Raw genomic sequence first — 25423 nt, 5'->3', positions numbered from 1 at the left:
TACCTCAAATACCAACGAATTAGCTGCAGAACCCGAAGCTATAAACAAGCTCAAGTTCGACCAACTACCATTCAATAGCACCCCAGATGTCACACCAAAAATAACAAGAGTGTACACTGCAGGTGCCATCATTCATTCAGGCGTATCGCGTGATGAAGAATTAAACTATGATGTGTCACTTACAAGTAATCGTAAGCTACTACATGCGGATGCGGTGCCTCCCTCGGCGAATGATTGGGTTACTGATAAGCCTTTGGCCATACATAATTTAACAGAATCTCCACCAACCACTACGTTATCTATTCCACCGCAACCAACATCATCACCAAACTCATATTCTTCAAAGCCATTCGAACCATACCAATCAATACTCTCTCTATTTCAGCCATCTATGAAAGATATACCAGTTCAAAATCCACAGACGGGATGTTTGGACGTGTCAGCGTCACCAATACCGAATTCAGTCAAGGGCTTCGAAGCTAAATGTGACGCAGTTAATTATCCCAGAGATCCTTCTCCACGCAAAACCGAAAGTGACCTTCCTGAAACAAAAGTCACACAAGGTCATTTTGAATTCAAAGCTCCCAATGCCCGTCCTTCTGCTAATAAGACAGAACTTCACAGAAAAGATTTATTTTCCATTTCCAATAGTGATACTACTTTCGTAAATATTACTTGTATGCACTGTGATAGATCTCTTCTTGAAGGCTTAACCAAAAATGTCCTTCCTGTAAATATAAGAGACCTGACCCTCATCACAAAAAATTCCAATATGGATAATGGCAACATGGTCGAACTACTTGAACCTGGTAAATGGGAGTGTAATGTTGATCTTTCAGGCGGGCCAATTGATATACGTAAATGGCCTAATGAATCTTCCGTGACTTTAAATGCAGAGGATGGTATCTGTTACAGACCTTTGCATTGTTTATGTCCTACATCCAAAATGCAGGGCGTAGTAATCCGCAAGTCCTTTGGCGACAGGAGCTGTAAATATGATGGCAAGGTTTATCTTTGGCTAACACAATTAAATTTAAGAAGGTCGATGGTGAAGGACCGCTATTCACACCTAAGTTATCAACCTGAAGATTCAGTGGAGATTCCTTCATCACAAGCGTTTTCGATAAATGACATGTTCTATAACCTGTAAATGCCTATAAAATTTCTTTAAATTAATCCATAAAAAACCTTTTTTATTTTTTTACAATAACTTTTTTTATTATTATCATTATTATTAGTTTCAAAACATTAATGTTAGCCAGTGTACTGAAAACATTTTGCCTATCAGTTATTGTACGAACCCGTGATGTCATAATTACAACTGTTGCTTCAAAGGGTTCATACATCGTTGAACCTTTATGATGTATATATACATAACTATTTTAGTATTGCTGTTCTACATATTTCTCATAATCCCCACACAATTATAAATACCACAGGGTCTCAAAATTATTCACGCACTTTTTGGAAACAATTCTAAAAAAACAATTTCAAGCACTACTTAACCATAAAATTTTTTAAATGGGTTTTATCATTTTAGGGATTGTTGATATATGTACAGGGTATGCTTTTGTACCGTCTAGGACAATGATCGATATTACATAATCCACATTTATTTATGCATAGCTTAGGCTTTGATCGACTACTGCAAGAAACTGTGTCCATGCAAATAAAACAAGTTCTGGCCGAGGGTTCACATCCGTTGGGTCAGCATTGGTGGGAGGTCGATCGCGAGGCAGGAGAAGAGCAGATGGCGTATTGTTAATTGTCAAAGCTGATATCATTGGTGGTGAGATTGCAATAGGTGAGGGTGAGGGTATTAGTTGCCGCTCATGACGTTGAGTTGTCAAAGAAGAGTGATCGTTTGGAAGTAGTCTTCTTTGATGACCAGAATAATGATCGATAGGTGTAGGAGCTTTTATGGATGCAATAGGGTTTGTTTTTCTGTTGAGCTGAATTAACGCATCTTTTACATTGTTACAAATATTCTCGTTCAGTAAGGTTGTCTTATGGAACACACTAGCTTCTACTCGTTTGTTAAAGTAAAGTTTTAGATGCTTCGGTGTTTTGTAAAATATTTTGACACCATCAGCAAACGAGGACCATATCTTAGCGAAAGACTTAAAATCAGGGATGCTGCTGTTTATATTGACATGGATACAAATCTTCTTTGTGATTTGAAACAAGCTTGTCATACAACAGTATTTCTTCTTTGGTATGAACCGGTACTACTGCAAAAAGAGTATTTTGCTTGTTTGCTGAGTGTCTGTATATGAAGTTTTGAGATGAGTAGCATTGTTTTTGAAAATTAATAATGGGTAAAAGCTTAATTGAAGCAATCTCTTCTTAACCATTTCGTTGGAAAGGTGTTAGTAGCCTCGCTTTCTTATCTTGGTTTCATATCAAATGTTGTTAAAAAAGGCAGACTTAAAGCTGTTACACCGAATATTTCTACTGATTGACCCGTAAAATCGACAGGAAGTTTTTCAATGCGATGAATAATATAATTCTTCACAGTATTATGGCCTAAATAGAGTCTCATCATGTTTATACATTGAATGACCCAAGGACTAAAATGACTACTATGTTATACAAATTTCCTATTTCTAGCACCAACCTACGAGTTATACTATGTTAATATCGAAGATAATTTTTTGTCAAGCACAAATTAAAGTACCTCAATATTATGGTATAATCTATAATTAGCTAGAACTGAATCAGTAAGACGAGGATCAGCATTAATCGAAGAAAATTTTCTTATAATAGCTTGGTGGTATCCTTCGACCGAACTAGTACCTCTAGAACAACCATATTTCATAAGGCCATTCTTGTCTTTTCCTAACACTCTATATAATGGTGTGCCATTTTCTATGTCAAAAACATGACCTAACTCAATTAATTTAAGGATGTTTTTAGCAATCCTTTTACATTCTGGGTCAAAGAGCAGAGATCCTGTTTTAACGCATGGTAAAGGCCCATAGTGATCAAATAAAAGTTTAGCGGCGGGCAGCAATTGGTTTGGAGGGGGTATTTTTCTTTTGACCCGCTTAAGAATAAAATCTGAGTGACTTCTCATGCAAGTATTGAAATCCGTGTTGATAGTCTTCAAATAATCTTCGACATTCTTTTTATCTACTAGATCGTATACAAACAAAGCATCTCCGAAGTGCTGATAGAAATCTATACATACCATGTTTTTGCGACAATGGTAGCATGTCCATGAAGTGAAAAGCGTCGTCTATAATATCCGATGTCTAAAAGACAATAATTTTAATCAAATTTAAGATGATGCTTTATTAGATGCTTAATTTGCTCTTATATATATATTATATGTTCATGTTTGTTAAGTCGGCGATTTTTATTTGTTCCGTATTTACATTAGAGCAGTTGTTACTATGGCAAGTCAGTCTTGTGATACACTACTGGGGTTTCTTTACGGGCACATGCAGAGTCGTCTTCCATAGTAATTTTTATTGCTGAATAGTCTTCTTTTTAATTATGAAGTGAAATGGTTACCTTTCTTTTTAAGGTTCCTCGCAAAAAGTGTGCAATTGTAAAGAATACTGACTAAGGTCTTGGAGTACATATCCGCGATAGAGCTTTTTTCTCATCTATCTATATGTGAAACTTGTGACTTATTTCTTATTGTCTATACGGATGTCTTGTTAAAACTCAATATAGAACAATTAATTTAAACAAGTTTTTCTATTCTTCCGATCTCTTGAACGTCTGTAAGCATTAATACTCGTTGGCTCTAATGGTTTATTATCAACTACAAACACGGGATACATGTTTGCAAACAAAATTTATCGGAGCAAACCTTCTTATGAAGATCAATCACACCTTCTTAATATTCTATTGTTATCATTTGTGGATTCATCAATAAGAAGCATATTTATTGCTTGTTCTAAAGGGGTAAATTACTTTCACAATTTTATTATTTTCCCTAGCAGCGTCACATATAAAAAATAATGGTGTATCATTGTTCTCAAAAAAATAAACTTTGTGCCTGAAAGAACAACAATGAGATCTTTTATTTCGAAAAGGAAGATCAAGTAAATCAACGCATTTATCCTGATCAGAAAGCATAAAAAAGTGCGATTTTTAACTACCAAACCTTTAGACCACTTGGTCGATGATAGGTGGGTTGCATAGCATTGGAGCAAGCTACAAACATTTGTCAACATTGAAAAAAAAAGGGGGGTTAATAAACAGACCAATAGCAAAGCATCATTTTTTTATGCCTAAACCATTTAAGCTTGCCGCTTACATGTCTGAGAAAAAAAAAGGGGGTGGAGATCACCCAAACCAATTTAACTGTTGTTTGCTTATTTCTTTGCAACTGTGATGCTAGCTTTTTTCTGTTTTAAATTTTCACTTGAAAGAATGAAGCAGACGTTAATTAGGCCATAAATACAAAAAGTGGCACTGAACGATAGTTGTTTAGATTGAAGAAAATAAACTCCATCATCAAATCAGAATTGACACAAACATGTGTTACATCCGCCAATTTAAATTTATTACATCCGTTTTCGAATTGAAAGCCGTAATAAGCGTTCCTCGTTAATAGACATGTTGTCATCGACGCATGACTTTTGCCATGATAGCGCACCATGATGAGTATGCATGAACTTTTCGTATTCCGATGCAAAAAAGTTCTTAGGGTTAGTAAGCATATTTAGTCGAGTATAAATTACATTTATTTTTTATTTTTTTGATTAATAATTCCCTTCTCTCTTTCAATCAGCACACACACACACAAATAAAAGATGACTAAAGCTTTTTCGCCTATCAAAGTGGGTCGTCATGAACTCCAACATCGTATTGTGCTTGCACCTTTGACAAGATTCAGAGCTACTTTGGAGGCTGTTCCTACCCAACTTTTAGTGGATTATTATTCTCAAAGAGCCACCCCCGGTGGTTTATTAGTAACTGAAGCCACTTTCATCAGCAGAATGGCAGGTGGTTACCGTCAAGCTCCCGGTCTTTATACAAATGATCAAATTGAAGAGTGGAAGAAGGTTACTTCTGCTGTTCATGAAAAGGGTGGCATCATTTTCGTCCAATTGTGGCATTTGGGTCGTGCAGGTTCTTCCAACTTAAACCCTAATAATGAGCCTATTGTTGCACCCTCCGCAATCCCCATTCCCGGTAAGAAACTCAGTGGAAAGGATTATGAAACACCCCGTGCTCTCGAGACAGAAGAAGTCAAGGAATTAGTAAACACCTATCGTCAAGCTGCTATCAATGCCATGGCTGCTGGATTTGATGGTATCGAGATTCACAATGCCAATGGTTACTTATTGGATCAATTCTTAAACTCCTCTACCAACAAGAGAACAGATGCATATGGTGGATCCATCGAGAACCGTTGTAGATTATCTTTAGAAGTGTTGGAGGCTATCACAGGTGCAATTGGTGCTGATCGTACTGCAGCACGATTCTCTCCCTCTGGTGGTGTCCAAGGCATGTTGGATGATACCCCTCTTCAAACATGGGGATACATTACCTCTGAAATCCAAAAAAGATTCCCCGACATGGCCTATCTTCATTTCATTGAGGCACGTTCTGATTTCCAGTCTGACAAGAGAGTCAATACCGTCGATACCCTTTCCCCTTACCGTCAAATCTGGAAGGGCCCATTTATTACCGCTGGTGGTTTCAGTACCGCTGTTGAACATGCTGTGAAGCTTGCAGAAGATACCGGAAACTTGATTGCATTCGGTCGTGCATTCATTGCAAACCCTGATCTTCCTGAGCGCATCAGAAACGGTTACAAGTTGAACCCTTACAACAGAAAGACATTTTATACCCATGGTGCGGTTGGATATACTGATTATCCTGTTCATGGTGAATCAGCCAGTCGTCTTTAGATTATTATTATTTTTTTAATAAAGAGTATATTAGAACCCATTAAAGATAATAGCAACTTTTGCACAATCGTGATGACACTTGTTCTAAGTTGCTAAAAGTTCGAATTATGCTACTAGAGTAAGCTTGATTCTCGTTATTGAAATAAGCAACTCATGTACAACAAGCGCAAGAAAAAGAAAAAGAAAAACCAAAAGCATCACTTCCCTCCCTGTGCCCTACCTACAGGTCGCTGACTCTAAATAACGGCTAGCCCATCCATAAAAAGATATTTTGAGAGACTACAACTAGCAGCTCCATACACCTGTCAAGAGAAATTGTAATTTATCGGCTCTAATCTACTTGGACTTTCAGGATTTTTGACAATGCATCTCAAAGTTCTTCTTGCGCCGTTAAAGTACCGATGCCCTTTTATTCGTGAATTTGCTACAGCGGTTGCCTTACCAGTGATTGATAATTTTTTTCTCGCACTGTTACTATTTCTTTGATATTCCAATTTTCATCAGACATTCTGATAATTACATTGGGATGTGAGAGACGCTTACGGTAGCTGTTAAATAACGACTTGTTCCAACAACCTGCTCACTGTGGCATGGACGATAAAAAGTCAGAATGCCAAATCCGGTCACGATATGCAAGTCACATATGCCAAACTTTTCAAAGAAAAATATCTTTTTTTTTTTTTTTTTTTTGCTCTTGCTTTAACAAGATCTCTTTTTATTTTGAAAATGGCTGATCAACTTGCAAAGGGAGATGGCTCCATCACCAGTTATTGTATCGAACCTGCAGAAACACAAAAGTCCAAATGTGCCGCCTGTGAAAAGGTGATTCCTCACAAGTCACTTCGTGTCGCTGAAATTTACAGAAGCTCCAAAAAAATCAAGAAGGATAAAGCCAGACACACTTGGTTCCATTTCAAATGTTGGAAGGGTAAGGAACAAGAGTTCTCGAGGGGTTTGTGGAATTTGACAGCTAACATACATTTTTTTTTTTTTTTTTTTTGGTGTGTAGTTCCTGAGTATTTAACTCGTGTGCCTATTGAACAATTCAGAGGATTCAAGGCCTTGAACGAAAAAGATAAAGCTCGTGTACAAAAAGTCATCAAGAGCGGTGTTGGATCATCTTACGCACAATTACTCGAGAAAGCTAAACCAGTAAAGACCGAGGAAGAGTTAGAGGCTGATAAGGAGGAACAAGCAAAGAAGGATAAAAAGAAGAAGGAGGATGATGAGAGCATGAATATGGATATGACCGAAGTCTTGACAGGTACTCAACAAAAGCCCGCCAAGAAGAGTAGCAAGAAAGAAAAGAAGTCAGAGGAGAAACCTGCTAAAAAGGAAGAAAAGGCTGCATTAAAGCCCAAGACAGATAAGAGTAATAAGGTCACAAAGAAGGCTATCAAGGAAGTGGTTGCTACAAAGACAAAGGAAATTAAGCTTCCCAAGGCTGATTTATTAGAATTAGAGAACTTTGCAAAGGAATTCAGTGCTTTCAAATAAACTTGTATAAATAAATGAATAAGTAATAGTTTTAAAGGGAGGGAATACAATCTACAATCTATTTGCGACGAACAGTTTCCCAACCATCGGCATCCACAGTAGGCTCTTCGGGCACTTCTTCCATATCCTCATCCTTATCGTTGCTACCCTGGTGATCCTATGAAATGAAGCTTCAATATTGGAATTTGCATAAAATTGCAAATATTTCATCTTACATTATCATCCTCATCCTCCTCTTCATCATCATCACTATCATCACCTTGTTTGATACAGCTTGAAGCAGTGAACTTGTTTTGAGCCTTTGCCTTTTCTCTAAGACGTTCAAGCTCGGTAAAATTGCCAAGAATACACTGGTTATATAACAAAAATAAATGTTTGGCGACCAAATAAGGCGAATCATCCTCCAGAGTGGCGTTAAATTCATCGGTCATCACTTGAGACAAAACGTCCTCAATTTCATCGATATCCAACTTTTTACCATCTAGTGACAGGTTAACTTACAATAAACCAAAAGAAGAAAAAAAGAGAGACTTACTCTTTCCGAAATGATCAACAAGAATGTCAATGAACCATTCTCTCTTCTCAACAGACTCAACTCCTCCCCAATCCTGTTCGACGGCAAGCTTTAAAGCGGTCCAGTTGTGTAAGATAAGTGAAACACCTTCTTCAAATGCAAGTTTATTAGGATGATCAGCCATTTATTAAAGTAAGAAGAGAAAAATATCTTTTCCTGTCACTTTTTCTGCTTAATAAAAAAAAAAAGAAAAAAAAAGTGACTTCGTTTACGGACATGATCTGGGGCTCGTGCCTTTAGGTCTAATTCTCATCAATCATTTAGATAATCATGCATAAACTGGGTCTTTATAAATAGCCTGTTACACCTGGGAACAGTCCGGATAGAGCTTTGTTTTGAAGGGGGTTTATCATTCAAAAGTTTTACCAAGTTCATCTCAAAGTTAATGACCTTGACACATCACCATTATTTAATGGGGGAGGGGCATATACTCTTGACACCTCGTCATACACTCCAACCTCAGACTCATTGTTTTGCTGTCAATGAATGAGTGGGTCTTATTGACGTGATACTATTGCTAGTATACATACATATATATATATCAAGAAACGTGGAAAGGCTTTACTATTTCTTTGATAACCCCTTTAAATAAGCATCAATTTTAAAGCTTTCAATTTTTTTCTAATTACATTCTTAAGATTTGAATGGATTTGTAGTTTTTCCTTTCTTCGTCCCAAAAACTGTTCTGATGCGGTATTGCTATTCAAAAACCAAATATTATTAGGGCTAATTTCTTTACTTTTCTGCTTTATTAGTCAATAGAAGTTGTCGTTCTATATTTAGCGATCTCTTCATAAATCTAAAAGTAGGCAAGTATGAATTTTGACCCAGATATATTTACCTGCCATCAATATTCGATAAGTGGCACGAATACTGCCTAGATCACAAAACTGAGTTGAGCTATGCTTGAATACTAGTATGAAGCCGCAAAGCGTCCCACCAAACAGCCAAAAAAAACAACCTTTCGCAAAGCGTCCCACCAAACAACCAAAAAAAAAATCAAAATAGCCGTACAAAACAACCTTTCATCATATTCAAAGATTAGTACGTGCAAATTAGGTGGGTAAATTATTACATAATACTATACGGAAAACAGTCGATTATTGGTTAACACGGTTTTTAGCAGAGTTATTGCATTTCAGTTTCTGTTTATGAGGAAAAACGCTTTTTTTTTCATGATAACAGGTAGGATGCCGGCTCGGAATCGTATATTTTGACCGGACAGGGAAAAATGGTAGCGCGAGATTTTTTTTGTTTTTTTTTTTTTGAAGTTAAAAAGTAGTGCGCGCGTGTAAAAGACGTGTGCCTTTTTCATATTTTATCAGTTATAAACATGGACAAACCTACACCCCGTATTAACTCGTCATTGAGAGATAAGTATGTCGGAAGAACTGTTCGCATCACCGGAAAGCTTGTTTCTGTAAGTTAATAAAGAGTTAATGTTTTGACAGCAACAATAAAAGCTTAATCATTTCGCTTAGCTTTCTGGAAATACCGCAGTCATAGAATCTACCGATAAGGGACAAGTCTTGGTTCATTTAAACGGAGTAAGCTTTTAAAGAAAAAGAAAAGAAGCGTGACATTGACAACTGCATGCATTTATTGTAGGAAAGTCAATGGGGTACAGATTTCGTTGAAGTTATTGGTCAAGTTGAACAAGATTTTACTTTGAGAGAATTCAAAACCACAAATCTCGGCAACAACTTTAGTTAGTACACATATCAAACCTTTGTGCACGACGATATTAATTATCATTTTTGATTTCTAGATCTTGAGTTAGCAAATAAGGTTGTTGAACTCGGTCAAAAGCTTCCTGAAATCTTTGAATAAAGAATGTATATACAAAAGCACATGCAGCGTTAGCAACTTTTAATAAAAATGGGATACAGTGAGACAGATGACCGGCTTTTTTATTTAGATGTCTGGGTATAGAGGAAGCTGTTTTGCAAAAGGAACTGTTATTGCTGGTGTACTAAAAAAACTACGCACTGTGCTCGCATATTTGTGCAACTATTTTGGGAATTTCGGATCGGGGATGCAGACGTGATCATTGGAAAGAAAAGCATGTGTTGTCATGGATTAATTTTATAGTGTATTATAGAGCTCGTTTACATAGTTATAATGTTTCAAGTGTATGTTCTTATTAATGAATATGGTTATGTTCAACTCCCAGTGTGGAACCAATCGCTATTCTAAAGTCAAATTTGACACGTATATGTGTTGCCATAGAACGAGCTCCATATACTATTCATAGTAGGCATATGCTGTTTAATCGTTTATGCAACCGAGATATTGGTGGTGATAGAAAAGCTTTTGGTTTTTTTAAAAAAAAAAACTGTTTGAAGATAAATTTTGAAAGAAGTTTTACGGCACAGCTTGTATATTATATCATTAAGCACATAATAAAAATAATTTCAACCATTCATAGCAGTTTTACTCTAATATCCTTCATCTTTTTCTGTTTTTCTTTGATCCTGTCTTTTTTACGTTATGAATTCAAGTCATTGCCGTTCACGGTAATGGCTTGCGACTTTTTTCCCGCTTCTTCGGCTCCTTGATTACGCATATCAGCATATACTTGTCGAAAAAAAAAACTAATGCCGTCTCGTTTAAAGTGAAATTGCGTTCTTGACTTTACCAACACAAATTATTTTATCACATTTTTAGTGTGGGTAACTTTTTTTAGTAAAAGTGTGATACATTATATTGTATCATTGTACACAATTTCTGATTTGGACTAAACCGAAAAGATTAGATCTTGTTTAACAGAAATGAAAAAAAAAGCAGGGTCTTTATTATGTACATATTTAAAGTTCTTTGCCTAATTGTTCTGCTAATTCTTTTCCACGATCCTGAGCAGCAAACACCGCATTCGCCATGATACCACGAATGTTACTAGCTTCCATTGATTTAACAGCCGCTTCTGTTGTACCTTTAGGCGAAGTCACTTTACGACGAAGGGTAGCCAAATCATCTTCGGATGTCTGTGCCATACGAGCGGCACCAATACATGTTTGGATGGTAAGTGCTTTCGAGTCCTCAAGTGATAGACCAGCCTCAACACCGGCATTTTGCATAGCTTCCATAATTAAAAAGAAATAAGCGGGACCACTACCACTAATACCTGTCACTGTATCTATCAGTGATTCTTTTGGGACCCAAGAAACCTGTTTTGCAATAGACTTCATAATGCCTTCTGTAGTCTCTCTTTGTTCAGTGTTTACAGACTGAGTAGCATATAAACCAACCGCGCCTTCGCCTACAAGGGCAGGTGTATTTGGCATACAACGCACAATGGATGCAGGACTATCACCGATACTTAACCATTTGTGAATGTCCTGGGTAGTAATGCCGGCAGCAATAGATACAATAAGTAGACTTGGGTTTTTCTTGACAAGTTTTGATAGATCATTAGAAACGACAGAGCGCAATACTTGAGGCTTTACGGCCAAGATGACAACATCTGAGCCTTCTACAATCTCACAATTGTCCTTGGAGCTAACGAGATATGGATATTTGTTTTGCATATACTCCAAACGTTCTTGAAATGGCTCAGAATAACGTAAAAGAGAGCTAGGATGACCACTTGATTGGAGGCCAGCCAAAATAGCTTCAGCCATATTTCCACCACCAATGAAGGAGATGGTAGGTTTGGTTTGGTTTAATTTTTTAGTAGTAGAAGAGACCATATGAGATGTTAATAATTGTAGTCTTTGTAAAGAAAGAGGCATTTTATTTATACTAGTGATCGCATAAAAAAAAAGAAAGAATTAATCCCCTTAAATTGGCAGTGTGACTACAATTGTAACCCCGGTAATTTAAAATGACGATGAAGGTACCTTCACTCTTTTCCTTCTGTTCAAGCATAATTTGTGGGTAAATCATAAAGATCATTTTCAGATAACGCGCCATGTCTGTGTCCCATTTGAGGAATTAATGACATAATCACGTGAACAGCATATGACGTACTTACCTTGTTAATACATCCTCTATCTCATCTATATCAAATCTTGTGCTTACTTCATCAATGATTCTTACCAAATTGGCAATTAAAATACCATTTTTATAAACTAAAATTGCAGGGGATTCCACTAGATCGAATTCTAGTTGGAGAGCAGATACTCTAATAAACTTGGCAAGTGAATATTTATTGGATAAGCCTCTCAAATGTTCATCTAATAATTTACACGTTGGGATACTCTCGTCAAATAAATGCACAAGCACTGGAATATCGCCCATCTCCTCATCAATCTCATCGGCATACTCATCAGCTGTAATCGTTGTCAACGTACCAAACACTCGTTGTTGTCTCGACATGTTCTTCAACTCTCGTAATCTTTTCTCTCGATAATATTTCAGATCGTCTTCCTCTTCTTCCTCTGCTTGTAATATGAGCAATTCTTCACGGTCTTTATTGGCTTCGTCCTGTAAATAGGTGGTTGTCATGGGTGCTTTCGCTAACAGACGCGCATTATATTCTGCACGCGCCTTGCTTTCTGTGACCAATTTTTTCTGTTGATGATATTCATGATCGGCTTTGACTCCTTTAGGCCCTGTTTGTGGTCCCTGTAACCTCTCTTCGTGCGGAACAGATAATTCCTATATTAGGCGTCAAAACAGAAGGAAATAAAAGGAGGGAAAAAAAAAAAGTTGGTTGGGGAGAGAATAACTAACCTCTTGCACATCAACCTCTTCGTCATCACTTTCTGCCTCGATTCTGTCCTTGTCGTCATGCTCCTCTAATCCTGTATTTTGTAACTGAGCCCAAAGTGCATCCTCCATCTTGACTTGTTTTATTCGAGATTATAAAAAAAAAAAAAAGTTTAATATCGCAGATAAATAGATAAAAACAAGAGATAAAAAGGTAAAATTAAAAAATTGACAGTTATCGTTTTCTCTCACAGTCTTGTGTCGCACACACTCCTATTTTGAGTTGTGTTATTGTCGTATACTTGTATTTTTTAGGAGTACATCAGTATTTTTTCTATAAAATATATTGCTTAATCTCTCCTTCTCTCTCTTTTTCCTTTCTCTATCTTTTTTGTATAAATAATAATAATAAAATTAATAATGGGTGCAAACATGTCAAAGGCGTTGGCCAAGATATTCGGTACCAAAGAAATGAGAATCCTAATGTTGGGATTAGACGCCGCAGGCAAAACTAGTAAGGAGTTTTTTTTTTTTTCTTATTGACTCGATTCTTCTCAGAATAATAAATACTAAATATTTTAAACAGCCATTCTGTATAAACTAAAGTTGAATCAATCCGTTACTACCATACCCACTGTTGGATTCAACGTAGAATCCGTTACATACAAAAACGTCAAATTCAACGTATGGGATGTGGGAGGACAGGATAAAATCAGAAACCTTTGGAGGCATTATTACACAGGAACCCAAGGCTTGATTTTTGTGATTGATTGTCAGGACCGTAATCGAATTGAGGAAGCAAGACAAGAGTTATATCGCATCATTTCTGATCGTGAAATGAAGGACTGTTTACTATTAATATTCGCAAATAAGCAAGATTTACCAGGCTCTTTTACACCGGCTGAAGTCACAGATATATTAGGTTTGGCAAAGCTGCGAGAACGAATCTGGTACGTTCATCCTTCTTGTGCAACTACCGGGGATGGCTTATTTGAAGGGTTAAATTGGTTGAGTCAAAATGTAAAAGCGATATATAAATAAATTTCATACAACTATTTTTTTTTCCACAATCATCTTTAAACTCCCAAGTGGCGATATTATACTGCCCCCTTCTTTATTTTTCTTCTTTTTGAATCACAAACAAACATAATGTTAACCGAGATGTTGGGGGAAGGCGTTTTATTATTCAATTACTGTATCTTATGTTCTAATATGATTTAAACTTTGGCTTTTTTTCAGCCCATTGTTTTTTTTTCCTTGCGGATTTATGCATGAATCGTACAAGTGCATTTTACATGTCTATATTTAGACCTGTTCTGTTTTTGCATGAAAAAAAGACAGGAGTGATGCATAATGTTTTGGTGTTGAATGAAATACACTCACACAGCTGGCTCCCATTTACCATTGGGACTACTTTAGAAAACTAAAAGAAAAAAAAAAAAAAAAAAAAAAAAAAAAAACTCTAACGTCTACCGCTACCATGGTTTCATCGTCAAAGAAAGGAAAAAGCCAGGACGTTTACTTTTACTGGAATAAAATTTACTCCTGCTTCTGTATGCAACTCAAATACGCTTCTATGCCGATTGTCAGCTTGGTAGTAACAGAGGTTATTGACAACTTTACGCATGTATCTTCAAACTATAAACGCGTTAATGACTTTTCTTTTTTAAAATTCCAAGCACATAATTTAGACTCTTGAGTATTTTTGTTAAAATATTTTTAATATATGACTCATTTCAGTCAGAATACAAAGTTCCCTGCCTCTGTAGACAGTCAAAGGACTTTTTATTAGTAATTAAACAGCTTATAGAATCGTATTTTTAAGGTAGCAATTACGATCTTGAAATACATACTAAGAATACAACCTGACTTATTTTGAGAAAGCAGCAGCAAAACTATTAACTCCAGAGTGAAGTGAACATCATGCAAGATCTGAGAAGATGTGCTTGTATTGTATGAAAGTGAAATAGTCCCCCATCCCCTCTCTCTTGCCGAGGGCTAACTATTTGATCTAACCTTTACGGACATTATTGCCATATATGGGGGTTCTTTTTTCTAGTAAAAAAATAATGGTTTCCTTCTTTCAGAATGGCAACAGAGATATTAAATTAAGTCATAATTAAGTCATAACCTGTACCCAAGTTCATTTCATGATGAACACTCGTGGTTTGTTATGTGTTTTTACCCTGGACTGTCAAAGATGTTAAATTAAAACCGGTGCAATTCCCCATAACATTGCCATATTGAAATAAGGTATAAGGGGAAGTGTGGAGGTGGGGAGTTGAGATTTGTGGCACGAGGGTGTTGTGAAAAAAAAAACTAGCATTTTTCTCCCTAATTTCAAATAGTCTACGATAAATCGTCATATAGCTTTTCAGTTCAAATATCCTTTGGTTAAAACACAAAGGTGATAGGTAAAGAGATGCATTCGTACCCCTTTCTCTGATAAAAATAAAAAAAAAAACTATCCTATATTACCATATATTTGGTCAAAGGACGAACCTAGCTTTTCTGGTTTTGCTTTTCATGTATGCATCTGCTGCTTGTAGGAGTGAACCCTTTGTTTGTAGTAGTTTGATCGTCAACCTTCTATATATGGTATTAAAAGTCTTTTGTCTGCAGACTTCCAAGATGTTCAGACGTATTCTAGAGCTTTTGTCGCCTTCTCTGTGATTCTGAATTACCCGTCTTTCGTTTGCCCTGTCGGATTTTTGCAGCGGATAAATTAACTGTGGGAAGAAATAATTTTGGTCCATTTTGTTTATTTTGGAAATAAACACAGATGTAATGCTGCTTTGAGATGATCCAAAAACATTTTTCTTCTATAAATTTAATCTTAACACCTAATTCTGCTGTTCTAAAAAAGATACATCCTACTGCCAAGCCCTGTCGAATCTAATACTATTAATAGACCTTCATATATGCATTCAAATAGTATTGCAAGAAAGCTCTTCATTGGTAACAGACCCTCAGTTACGTTGACTTTACATAATATATACCCACTCTTTTCTGGTAGCCGTACATCCTAATTGTTTTAATTCGAACTAGTCTACATTTTGTTTCCCCATTGTCTCGCAAAATTATCCGCCTTATAAAATTGATTAAACAGAAATAGGTCGTAATTTACTAAAGCTCACTAAATTTTGAAAACTTGGAGACAGGCTGGGTATCATAAACGTACAATTCAGTGTTAAAACGAGATTTAAAATTCAATATGTAAGATTTTTTTGTACATGTCCTGAATCGATACTATGCATTGGGTTGTTTTATACCGTACATCCTATTATGGCCAAAGGGAGCAGTTCTATTGCTAGTAAAAAAAAAGTTCCAACATTGGCCTTATCATTACATAAATAATGTGCCGCATACTCAGTATTACTGTGATTTTAGACATAAAAGTCTGCATGCATTCAATCCACTTTTCTGCATTGTTGAAGTATTTAAAAATATCTTGAAGTTGATTTATTTACATTATTAATGGTGCGGTTATATGAATTTGAATTCTTTTGACATGACTCGGATTGCTCCGCTCCTTTGATCAGAAAAGAGTAAATGTGAAACCCGACCACAATATAAAGAATTATACTCTTGTCTCACCACCGATACCACCATATTTAAAATAATTCGATTGGAGGTTTGGTACCACATCATCGAAATTCTCTGTTACGGCTTCTGGTTCACCTTCACGATGTGTGAAATCCATACACGCGCGGCCACCAGGACCGATATAAAATTCAGGCTTGATCCATGTATTTGAGTGGCTCATGGAAGAGTGTTTTGCCAAGTCCCAAGGGTGTTCCTGACCATCGTCACGTATAAAGTGTATTTTATCAGTGATTTTCAAAAGATTGGCATGAACAAATAATAACTCGTCGTCTTCCTCTTCACCGGGAGTAGGGAAATATTGAAGCATCGTATGTCCACAGAAACGCTCTCCCAACATATCGCCGGCCATACCTACGAAGACCTCGCTCATATGGTAAGGCTTGTTTAAGGCTTTCCAGGCATATTTGAACGTATCTTTATCACCATTCAAAAACTGAAAGTAGACATCATAATGTTTTTGCATGTACCACGCGAGTTGTAACGGAAGCCAAGACTTCTCCTTATCAATCACCATTTGACCTGACTGTTTATAAAATTTAGATACATATTTTCCTTCTAAATATAAAGTCTTACTTCTTGTTCCCATTCGTCTTCACAATGTATGCCTAATACATCAAATACTTTATTTTCTCCGTGCGTTTTCCTGCAAAGAAGAAAGCAAAAGTTAATTTTATCTTTTAATATAAACAAATGGTTTTTTTTTGTTTACCAGAAATCGGGCCAAAACAATGCACCCGTGCTCTTGTATTCTGGTGTATCAAACAAAAAGGTTGGGTCTTTTGCAGGTAGATTATCCGAATCAAGATACAAGACCTCTTTAAAGGAGGAATTCAGTATCGCTGCCGCCTTTATTTGAAACCTAAAAACAACAGTTAGTCACCTTTTGTTGTTGTTACTATTGTCACCTGTAACTTACTGTTTTTCAGCATTCCTTCTTAGGGTAATGGGCCTGACCAATTTAGGGTCCGATAAATCCTTTGGTTTGGCACCCAAGCTTTCCAATTCCATCTTCATTTCCTCTGAAGGTTGCTCATCGGATAAGTGCCATACCTCGATATCCAATTGACAAGCGTGCATTTTTCTCAAGATTTGGATAGCTGTCAGGGTACGTTGAAAGGTGTCTTTATTACCAGCAACCAACACGATCCCTCTTTTGTTCCAACTCGGTGGTTGGGCATTCTTGATTTTATTCATGAAATCTTGCCACTTCTTTTTGTAAACCTCTACTGTGACTTCTGATAAATGATTCCAAAAGCTTAGATGTGCATTGGTATGATTTGGATCGATGTTTCTTTTGACCTGTTCTGTTTTACAAATCTCATGCTCGGGTCTCCTGTTTTGCGCTGGGATTATGTCATGATTTAATTTATTCACTGTGGGAGTGTTTGTGATCATGTATATAAAGTAGACTGTGAATGCAATAAAAGTTATCAATAGCACAGGAGCTCTTTTATTTCTCATAGAAGGGCTTGCATGTAAAGATGGCATAAGAGGGGGAAAAGGCTTTTTTTTTGTGTGTGTAAAAGAAAAAAAGAAGACGTGAAAAAAAAAAGAATCGATTTTTATTGAATTAATAAAAAATCACTGGGAGTTTCAAAATATTTCAGCGATTGCCCAAAAGTGTCTCGTGTCTTGGCGCTAATCTAAAAGTGAGATAAATATGACACTTTCCCCTCTTTTTAAAAAATGGTATCCATACTTTGTATTAAGGCATAGCCAAGTTGAATCATGGCTTCCTCCTTCTTTTCAGCTACAATGGCTCCTTGTCTTTTCGAGAAGGAATTATTCCCGTCCGTTGTCTTTGCTAAGCTACGAATTTGGTTTTGACATTTCTCGTAAATGTGCACAGAAATTGCAGTATCTTCTTGTTTAATTCGAACTTGCTCAATCTTTTGACATAACTGTGCTATTGAATCCAATGATTCTTCATTCTCGGACTAGACAAATACATATAAATAAATAAAGCAATGTCTTGCCTTGTAGGATTTTTTTTTTTTTTTTTTTTTTACCTTTTCTTGAACCTGCAAGATTAAATCGTCATTTGTAGATAATCCTAACGCTTGCATTAGCATTTGTGCGTCAGGTGATAAAACCAGTTTCGCTGATTTTCTGTCGAGTAAACCTAATTGCACCAGAGACTGTAATGTACACTGACTATACTCTGTGGATAGCACCTCACTGTAGATGGTTCTTCTTCCGCTTATCAAATGCATGCCGATCCATTGGGACAAAGTCGGTACGAGCGAAAGCGGTAATGCCTTGACATCATTTAGGGCGGACAGGGCGCACAGTGTAACCCAAAACGAGTCTATAATCGGATAAACAAATGAGGCCAATAAATTCAATTGGGCAAAAAGAGTCTTTTGTTCGCCATCTAGAACCAGACGTTGCATCATGCCTGGATTATTGTCTGTAGTAGGACATAAGAATGCCCGATACTTTTCTTTTAGCTTGGCATACTCCTTTAGAAGGACATGGGGTCATCAGTGGCTAATTTAACTAAAAAAAAAACAAAAAAACATTACCTGTTCAATGTTCCACAATGTATTAAAGTGGTGCTGAAATAAGGTCGCCAAGAAATGAAATCGTTCAATAAATACGCTCTCAATAACCTTAACTCTTGTGCCAAATGAAAGGTAAGTGGCGGCGAAAATGGAATCCAGTACAAAGATCTCACGAAGCTAAAAATAAACCTAATTAATTTTAAAGTTTTTTTTTTATATATATATATATATTATAAATGGATAATTTTACCTGATTTGCATAATAGGCTAGCTGAAGTATGCTTTCAGAGCGAGTGCAAATACGAAATAATGTCCCATTGTGATATCGTTCGTCGATCGTAACAATATTCGAGTTCTTTTCTAATAGTCGGATATTATAAAAAATGATCGTCTCGCTGTCTTCGAAATCTAGATAAACCGCGGTGAATATTACTGGTATATTTTGTGTCATGGCAATCTGTGTTACCTTGCCAATCCATGGACATGCCTTGTTCTTTGGTCATTGATGATAAATACCCCAGATGCTCCTTCAAAGTATCTATGTTTGTCTTTTTTTAAAAAAAATAAAGTTTCATACAACATCATTCCCCCTTCTATTATTTACCCATGTCAATGCAGTTGCCTTTAACTCTACTGTAAAGTAATATAGCCGCAATTAATGAAATTGGACTAACAGAGATAGATCGCTTTTGCTCTTTCTGAATCATATTCGTTACTGTTTGAAACAAGGGCGTGTCATCTACTTTCTTGATGTCGTGTTTTAGAGAGATAGGGTTCCCAACACCGACAAGTAACCTGCCACAATGAGTGACTTTTATCGGCCCGCCATTTCCTTTTTCTTCTTGCAGACCGTTTCCTAAGCTACGGCTACGTACCCTTTGAGATCTACTATCGCTTGGTCTCGATACTTTTGTAGGTGTGGACATTCGATTCGAAGTCGTCTTGGATCTTTGGATGCCGTTTGTAGGCGTACTGTGCTTCTTTCTAGATTTCAAATCTTGTGCAATGAGTAATGAAATATCTGGCACTTCCTCATAAGTGATATTGATGGGCACAAAGATAATATCCTGCTCTTCATCCTTAATAATCATGCTGATTAGACCATCATTAAATGGATCCTGAAAGATACCAGTTCTTGAACGCACTTGATCTAAAATGACGGTCAAAGCTCCTCTTTCGCGCATCAAAAATTGTAAATAGGCGGATGTGACGGCCGTAGCCAACTTGGATCGAGAATTAGAATCGCGCTTGATAAACACTGCACCAGCAAGTCGTAACAGATCAGAAAAGGGGCCTAAAATGGCTAAAGCCTCATCCAAGATTAATGCCGGAATAGGCAAGTCATATCGAATTGTCAGGAACCAAACAAGGACTGGATCTAACGCGGTCTTGGAGACAGGCACATAAACAACTCTTTTACCTCCTTGTACCGCATTTCGAATCTGTATGATAATAGAAATTAGCGCTTTGATTATTTTCCAAGAACGGTGATAGAAGGGGGAGGGGGATGGTGATTACCATTTCGAGCTCGTTTTTGTCAATGTAAATGCCACTAAACATACTTTTTAAAAGTTTATGTAAAAATGAAGCAGCAAACCAAGCATACGATAGCTGTGTTCTTTCTTGTATTCTGGCCAATGTTTTAATGGCTTCATCCATGACTGTTTCAGCACGCATACCGGACCTTTTAGAAAGCTAATCTCATTCAATGAATGAAAACAATTTTCAATTTCTCTCTCTCTCTCTCTTTTTTATATATTTATATAGAAATATGTTTACCTCACTGATAGCATCACCGACACCAGGATCGTTTAATACAGCCAATTTTGTCATCTCGCTGTTTTCATCCACTCTTAGTTTCCATTTTTGTTCGATTTCCTTCTTTTTCGATTTAATCTCCAAGGTCTCCACAGAACTTTCATCACACCAGTCCTCTAGCGTATCGTTTAAATATTCAATCCATTCTGGCTTCCAGTTTTTTTCATTCTGGATTGATAATGTTGGGTTTCGGAGTGATGAAACCGTGATATCAATCATGTGCTGTATTCTCTGCTTCATTTCTTCTTCTGTATAGATGACACTACGGAAAGGTGCATCAATGATGGATGTATTACCTGATTTGATGGCAGAATATAAAGCACAGTCTTTGTTCTTTGGTAATACACTTGTTCTCATATGGGGTCCACTGTGCATGATATAAACTTGAACTCCATAACAACTCTGCATAAAATAATTATACCAGTCTAAATCTTTCAATCCATTGTCAGTGAGTCCTAGTTCGTTGAATTTGGTAGAGCTGTAGGACCATGGATGTCTATTTTGTTTTGCTAGATTATTACGGATGTTGGAGGCCAGCTCCATCCATTTTTGTTGATCTTGTAAGATTTCGTTCTTTCCGTTGTGAGGTGCATTGTTGAGATGACTGTTGCTTTCACGTTTATTAAAAGGGATTTGTTGTACATTTTGTGGGGTGGTATTTGGTGTGGATCTGAAGTAATATCGCATCAGAAATCTTGCCTTAGACAGAGTCTTGTTGGCAGAGAAATAACTATCTGCATCGGGTAATCTTTGATTTGATAGGATAGCATTGTTAGGTCGAGTCCAGTAATCTTGTATAGCTGTGTATGCCTGATACCAGGTGATTGGAGTATTGGGAGAGGATATATTAAAAATGTAAGGAAAGTATTTTGTATTGGAGTTGATACTATCTTCAGTTGAAGAGAGTGAGTTTCTATTGGATGTGGGCGGCATTTTCGGGGTCGAAATGCTATTGACTAGGTCTGCAAGTGGTAGAACAAAATCGTTGCCGGGATATGTGATGAAAGGAATCGATTGTACAATACTATGAGAAACATAATCAACAGGAATCACATTAGCTGGCCTTTTGCCCTGATCAGGTTGAATGATGGGAACTGAATATCCGTATAGCGCTAACCAAGTCGAAACACTGGACATACCGCACGTCTATTTTAGATAGAAGTCAGCTTAATGATATGTTACACCTTTGTATTTTTTTCTCTTTTTTCTCTTTTCATTACCCATCCTGGCATCGGTTCTACGGCACTGGGACCAATATAATTTGATCTGAATATGGCAAATGGGTATGGTTCTTTACCACCGTCCCTTTCATCTCTCCTAACTTGTTCTATTCTTCTCAAGATTAAGTGTTCGATAAGCGCCTTTGTAAATAAATGGAGTGTAGAATATTTCTGTAAAATACGTTTTACAAGAATTGCAGATTCTAAATTTGAAAATTAATTTTTCCTAAAATGGGTAAAAAAAAAAAAAAGTGAAAGCTGTTACCTTTTTCATCTGCGGCCAGAAGTTCCTTGAGAAAATCCTCTGGGTCTCCAAAACCACAGTCATAGACGTGTTCCATGATCTTTCCTTCTATGCATCCATCAGGTAAATCTTGATAAATATGCGTAGGTGATAAATGAACAAACGAACCTAAAATAACCCTTGTTTTGAGTAACCTTCCCCACGTGAACCCATTCTACATCTTACATATATCTAAGCAACCGTCCAGATAATCCATCAATCGAATCGTTCCCAATACGTTTGTCTAAAATTCAGACATGTTCTTAATCTCTCTTTTTCTTTTGTTAACCCTATTTCATTGTTATTCTTTCTAACCTCCAAGTTCCACTCTAATGAATTTTCGTATTCTGAAGTCGAGGCACAATGAATAACAATGTTTGTGTCTTTCATCTGAACACTATCCTCCATAGATAATCCCATGTGAGAAAGAGATAAATCATAAGAAATTGGCACTAGTTTTCTTCTAAGAGCTTCTCGATCATTATCGAAATAATTTACCACCAACTTGTTAAAAGCCTGTTTATTTTTATTTTGACATATGAGTGATTTTTTCTTTCTCTCTTTCAAAATATTGAGCCCCGTTTATTCAACTTACTGGAGTATTGATAATTTCGTCAAGAATGCGTTGAGATGGAGTACCGGCCGAGATTCTTTTTGGTCTAATGAGTACATACACCTTCTCAATATCCTTTCCTGCTACTTTTAATAGATTCCATAGGATGGCCTTTCCCACAAACCCTGTAGCGCCTGTAATGAGAATAGTTTTATGTCGGTAGTAATCTGCAACTTGGTCATTCATCTCCTTGATCAGTGAAAAAATTATAGTATTTAAATATTAAAGTAAAAAAAGAATATTTCGAATAAAACGAAATAAACAATGTAATAAATGCAGAAGAAAAAGCTTGTCGGACTTTCCCACAATAACCTTCTTCACCCAAGGTTCGTAAAGCCATGAGGGAACTTGCCCCATTTGTATTTAAAAGTCCACTAAAGAGCTTCCGTTTTTTTTTTTTTTTTTTTTTTTTTTTGCTTACAGTTTAGTATTTTTTTTTTATGCGACCTTTTCACTAGAAAAAAAAAGACTGAGTGCAGTCGCAGCTTATATGTTTTTTTTTAAAAAACAATTCTAATGCCCAAGCCATTCCTGGTCTGAAATTTACTCTTCTATTTCGTCAAATAAGTTATACTTATACTTTATTTTTGACACTTTCATTGTTTTACGAATATAATTGATGTTGCAATATAATCATTGTGTGATAATTAATATCATTTATAGATCATGTACCACCAAAAAAACTAAATTCGCATCTAAAAAAGAACACCTTCAATAAAACTTGTTATAATCCTGCTTTCAATTACAATAATGGCAACGGTAGAATTCAGCCAGCAGTGAATTATTTCTTTACTTTTGTATTTGTAAAACATGGTGATTACGGCATTGTGAATCCTTGTCTATGATAGATTATAGAAGAATAATCTTTACATGCAGAAGAATGGCCACATTTATCAGTGATAGATGTTTCATTGTCTGAATTTTCTTATTTATTAACATAAACTTCAAAGTATATTGCATGATGAACAACTATATTTGATGCAAGTTGTTGACAGAAAAGCTTGCCTCTGGCTGATTTTAAAAAGAAAAGTAGAACATGTGTCAGCATTTGTGAAAGGACAAACGTGCCCTGGATTATTTGCATAAATAATCCCCGGACCTGAATGTGGTATCCATGACAGAATTATGCTTCGGATTGACGGTAAAAGCGGGGTTTTTTCATTTATTTGTAAACTATGTTTGCTTGTTTGATGGTCTAGTATGTAGAACAGTAAATACTTTGGGCTTTATATCTTTATCTAATGTTTTGATGGCATTTTGGTATGTCTTGTAACAATCACTATCGAGCTTTCTTTCCGAGCTAGTTTGGCAACCTCCGGCAAGTTCAATCAAAATAACCAACGAATTTTTTTTCTTTTAAGACCTATGCCATCAATCTTGCTATTTTCCATGTCACCATGAAGCACTTCGATCCTATATACAAACAGGAGTCAATACCAAAAATACTATAAGAGATTAATATTAATGATTACCATTTAATAATCGGAAAAGTGCTTCAGGTGGTGCAGAATTAAATGCGCTTTCGAACGACGTAAAGTATAGGATTGCTTAACTATTAAATGCTTTTGTTAATAAGTGCATAAAAGTGAACTTCTCCCGCTTAAAAGTTCAACATTCAAATATCTCGACTTTTGACCAATGGGGTTCATTGGACTTTCACAGAGTTTAAGACTTGAAGGAAAGGATAATCAGAATGAATTAATATTGAATATAAAAGGCGATGGGGTACTATAATAAAACTTACAAGTGAAAAACTATGCCGTGAATAAAATCGTAGTCGTTATGCAGGTAAGGATCGAAGTGCTTGTCATCCGGAAACTCAATAAAATTCATGAGCAGCTTCCTGAGTGAAAAAAGTGATGGTGAACAGCTATCAATTCTTTTCAGCAAATCATTGCATTCCTGAGTGAGTGAAACTGTTTTAATAGCACAAGCATTCTTGATTTTAAGGTAGTTGTCTTGGCTTATGGTTTGGTGTAGTAAATCCACGGTATTGGAATCTTTCCCTCGCAAGCACATCGAACTATTTTTTTAAAGAACCCGATTAAGGTCTTTTTATACATAGATATTTCTTTTTCTTGAAGTGTTATATTTTTTCAAATGCAATCATTAAAATATAATGGTCTATTTACAGACGATTAAAGAGAGCTTCCATTTTTTTTTTTCAGTGCTAAACATTTGAAATTTTCCTACAATGGTATATGGGCGATAGGAGATGTCAGATATAATTGAGCTGAAGGCTCGGCATAGCGAATAAGTTGATAGGCAGTATAATTTCGATCTTAACTGACGAAGTTGAAAAAATATATAACTCTGGCCAATACATGTGATTGTATCATCTTCAAGCATTATTTTTCCCATTTTTAAGTGTTCTGTATTGAGATATATTTTTGTTTCTGGCAGTGGCACAAAGTTGCTAGTATTAGGTCCCGTTTCAACTGTCGCATTTGTTATAGTTCGCTTGTCCAAACGTGTGCTTGAAGTCTTGTATCAGATTTTAATTCCATATTTGGAAACGATCAAATGTTTAGCAGTGAAAAAAAAAAAATGGAAGCTCTCTTTAATTGTCCATATACAGACCATTATATTTTAATGATTGCATTTGAAAAAATGTAACAAGAAAAAGAAATATCTATGTATAAAAAGACCTTAATTAGATTCTAAAATAGTTTGATGTGCAAATAAAAAAAGGTTTACCGGAGTTCCCTTTTCTTTTAGTGCCTGTTTCTGCAGTATCTTCTGCAGCCCTTTTTCTACTTGATACGTGTAATGTACCACCAGATAC

General features: G+C 36.2%; 10 protein-coding genes across 10 annotated transcripts; 4 read left to right on the top strand and 6 right to left on the bottom strand.

Annotated features, from left to right (window-relative positions):
* Nucleotides 1-4769: 4769 nt before the first annotated feature.
* Nucleotides 4770-5873, top strand: EV154DRAFT_567993 (uncharacterized protein; the record flags this gene model as incomplete). The annotated part of the gene is made up of 1 exon (XM_051606051.1): nucleotides 4770-5873. The coding sequence occupies one exon, from the start codon at nucleotides 4770-4772 to the stop codon at nucleotides 5871-5873; it is 1104 nt and encodes a 367-aa protein (XP_051453501.1).
* Nucleotides 5874-6574: 701 nt separating this feature from the next.
* Nucleotides 6575-7607, top strand: EV154DRAFT_545475 (uncharacterized protein). Its single transcript, XM_051604655.1, has 2 exons — nucleotides 6575-6801; nucleotides 6883-7607. Exons 1-2 carry the CDS (start codon nucleotides 6600-6602, stop codon nucleotides 7368-7370), a joined length of 690 nt encoding a protein of 229 aa, XP_051453500.1. The 5' UTR covers nucleotides 6575-6599; the 3' UTR covers nucleotides 7371-7607.
* EV154DRAFT_428010 (Pre-rRNA-processing protein TSR2-domain-containing protein) lies at nucleotides 7429-8068 on the bottom strand (the record flags this gene model as incomplete). Its single annotated transcript, XM_051596388.1, has 3 exons — nucleotides 7429-7527; nucleotides 7586-7851; nucleotides 7906-8068. The coding sequence occupies 3 exons, from the start codon at nucleotides 8066-8068 to the stop codon at nucleotides 7429-7431; spliced, it is 528 nt and encodes a 175-aa protein (XP_051453499.1).
* A 1209-nt stretch (nucleotides 8069-9277) lies between these two features.
* EV154DRAFT_428004 (replication factor A protein 3) lies at nucleotides 9278-9657 on the top strand (the record flags this gene model as incomplete). The annotated part of the gene is made up of 3 exons (XM_051596387.1): nucleotides 9278-9364; nucleotides 9426-9491; nucleotides 9553-9657. The coding sequence occupies 3 exons, from the start codon at nucleotides 9278-9280 to the stop codon at nucleotides 9655-9657; spliced, it is 258 nt and encodes an 85-aa protein (XP_051453498.1).
* A 1048-nt stretch (nucleotides 9658-10705) lies between these two features.
* On the bottom strand, nucleotides 10706-11667 carry EV154DRAFT_522439 (pyrroline-5-carboxylate reductase). The gene has a single exon (XM_051602994.1). It carries the CDS (start codon nucleotides 11631-11633, stop codon nucleotides 10752-10754), a length of 882 nt encoding a protein of 293 aa, XP_051453497.1. The 5' UTR covers nucleotides 11634-11667; the 3' UTR covers nucleotides 10706-10751.
* On the bottom strand, nucleotides 11664-12748 carry EV154DRAFT_522438 (thioredoxin-like protein). Its single transcript, XM_051602993.1, has 4 exons — nucleotides 12619-12748; nucleotides 11918-12543; nucleotides 11784-11858; nucleotides 11664-11685 (listed from the first exon to the last, which is right to left on the bottom strand). The coding sequence occupies exons 1-3, from the start codon at nucleotides 12724-12726 to the stop codon at nucleotides 11804-11806; spliced, it is 789 nt and encodes a 262-aa protein (XP_051453496.1). The 5' UTR covers nucleotides 12727-12748; the 3' UTR covers nucleotides 11664-11685; nucleotides 11784-11803.
* Nucleotides 12749-12910: 162 nt separating this feature from the next.
* EV154DRAFT_471004 (CPS1 protein) lies at nucleotides 12911-13660 on the top strand. The gene is made up of 2 exons (XM_051597865.1): nucleotides 12911-13108; nucleotides 13181-13660. The coding sequence occupies exons 1-2, from the start codon at nucleotides 13015-13017 to the stop codon at nucleotides 13633-13635; spliced, it is 549 nt and encodes a 182-aa protein (XP_051453495.1). The 5' UTR covers nucleotides 12911-13014; the 3' UTR covers nucleotides 13636-13660.
* A 2514-nt stretch (nucleotides 13661-16174) lies between these two features.
* EV154DRAFT_539885 (mannosyltransferase putative-domain-containing protein) lies at nucleotides 16175-17277 on the bottom strand (the record flags this gene model as incomplete). Its single annotated transcript, XM_051604379.1, has 4 exons — nucleotides 16175-16723; nucleotides 16774-16843; nucleotides 16910-17059; nucleotides 17117-17277. The coding sequence occupies 4 exons, from the start codon at nucleotides 17275-17277 to the stop codon at nucleotides 16175-16177; spliced, it is 930 nt and encodes a 309-aa protein (XP_051453494.1).
* Nucleotides 17278-17740: 463 nt separating this feature from the next.
* EV154DRAFT_522430 (male sterility protein-domain-containing protein) lies at nucleotides 17741-22974 on the bottom strand. The gene is made up of 13 exons (XM_051602992.1): nucleotides 22621-22974; nucleotides 22341-22541; nucleotides 22212-22269; nucleotides 22008-22154; nucleotides 21743-21945; nucleotides 20484-21668; nucleotides 20223-20399; nucleotides 19309-20146; nucleotides 19171-19242; nucleotides 18955-19112; nucleotides 18726-18881; nucleotides 18210-18662; nucleotides 17741-18137 (listed from the first exon to the last, which is right to left on the bottom strand). The coding sequence occupies exons 1-13, from the start codon at nucleotides 22822-22824 to the stop codon at nucleotides 17880-17882; spliced, it is 4110 nt and encodes a 1369-aa protein (XP_051453493.1). The 5' UTR covers nucleotides 22825-22974; the 3' UTR covers nucleotides 17741-17879.
* A 1232-nt stretch (nucleotides 22975-24206) lies between these two features.
* Nucleotides 24207-24657, bottom strand: EV154DRAFT_485467 (uncharacterized protein; the record flags this gene model as incomplete). The annotated part of the gene is made up of 2 exons (XM_051598757.1): nucleotides 24207-24309; nucleotides 24383-24657. 2 exons carry the CDS (start codon nucleotides 24655-24657, stop codon nucleotides 24207-24209), a joined length of 378 nt encoding a protein of 125 aa, XP_051453492.1.
* Nucleotides 24658-25423: the final 766 nt, after the last annotated feature.

The sequence above is a fragment of the Mucor mucedo genome, assembly GCF_025094135.1.
Source record: "Mucor mucedo strain NRRL 3635 chromosome Unknown EV154scaffold_115, whole genome shotgun sequence".
Lineage (NCBI taxonomy): Eukaryota > Fungi > Mucoromycota > Mucoromycetes > Mucorales > Mucoraceae > Mucor > Mucor mucedo.
This window is presented reverse-complemented; position numbering and strand designations above follow the sequence as displayed.

Coding starts and splice junctions, on each gene's coding strand:
- EV154DRAFT_522439 (XM_051602994.1), bottom strand. CDS start 11,633: ATGGTCTCTTCTACTACTAAAAAATTAAACCAAACCAAACCTACCATC.
- EV154DRAFT_522438 (XM_051602993.1), bottom strand. CDS start 12,726: ATGGAGGATGCACTTTGGGCTCAGTTACAAAATACAGGATTAGAGGAG. Junction 12,544..12,618: donor AAGAGGTTGATGTGCAAGAG/GTTAGTTATTCT, acceptor CGCCTAATATAG/GAATTATCTGTTCCGCACGA. Junction 11,859..11,917: donor ATAGAGGATGTATTAACAAG/GTAAGTACGTCA, acceptor AATGGGACACAG/ACATGGCGCGTTATCTGAAA.
- EV154DRAFT_522430 (XM_051602992.1), bottom strand. CDS start 22,824: ATGAATGACCAAGTTGCAGATTACTACCGACATAAAACTATTCTCATT. Junction 20,400..20,483: donor TCGGTGATGCTATCAGTGAG/GTAAACATATTT, acceptor GAATGAGATTAG/CTTTCTAAAAGGTCCGGTAT. Junction 18,138..18,209: donor TCTTGCAGGTTCAAGAAAAG/GTAAAAAAAAAA, acceptor GTATTTGTCTAG/TCCGAGAATGAAGAATCATT.
- EV154DRAFT_471004 (XM_051597865.1), top strand. CDS start 13,015: ATGGGTGCAAACATGTCAAAGGCGTTGGCCAAGATATTCGGTACCAAA. Junction 13,109..13,180: donor AGACGCCGCAGGCAAAACTA/GTAAGGAGTTTT, acceptor TATTTTAAACAG/CCATTCTGTATAAACTAAAG.
- EV154DRAFT_545475 (XM_051604655.1), top strand. CDS start 6,600: ATGGCTGATCAACTTGCAAAGGGAGATGGCTCCATCACCAGTTATTGT. Junction 6,802..6,882: donor CCATTTCAAATGTTGGAAGG/GTAAGGAACAAG, acceptor TTTGGTGTGTAG/TTCCTGAGTATTTAACTCGT.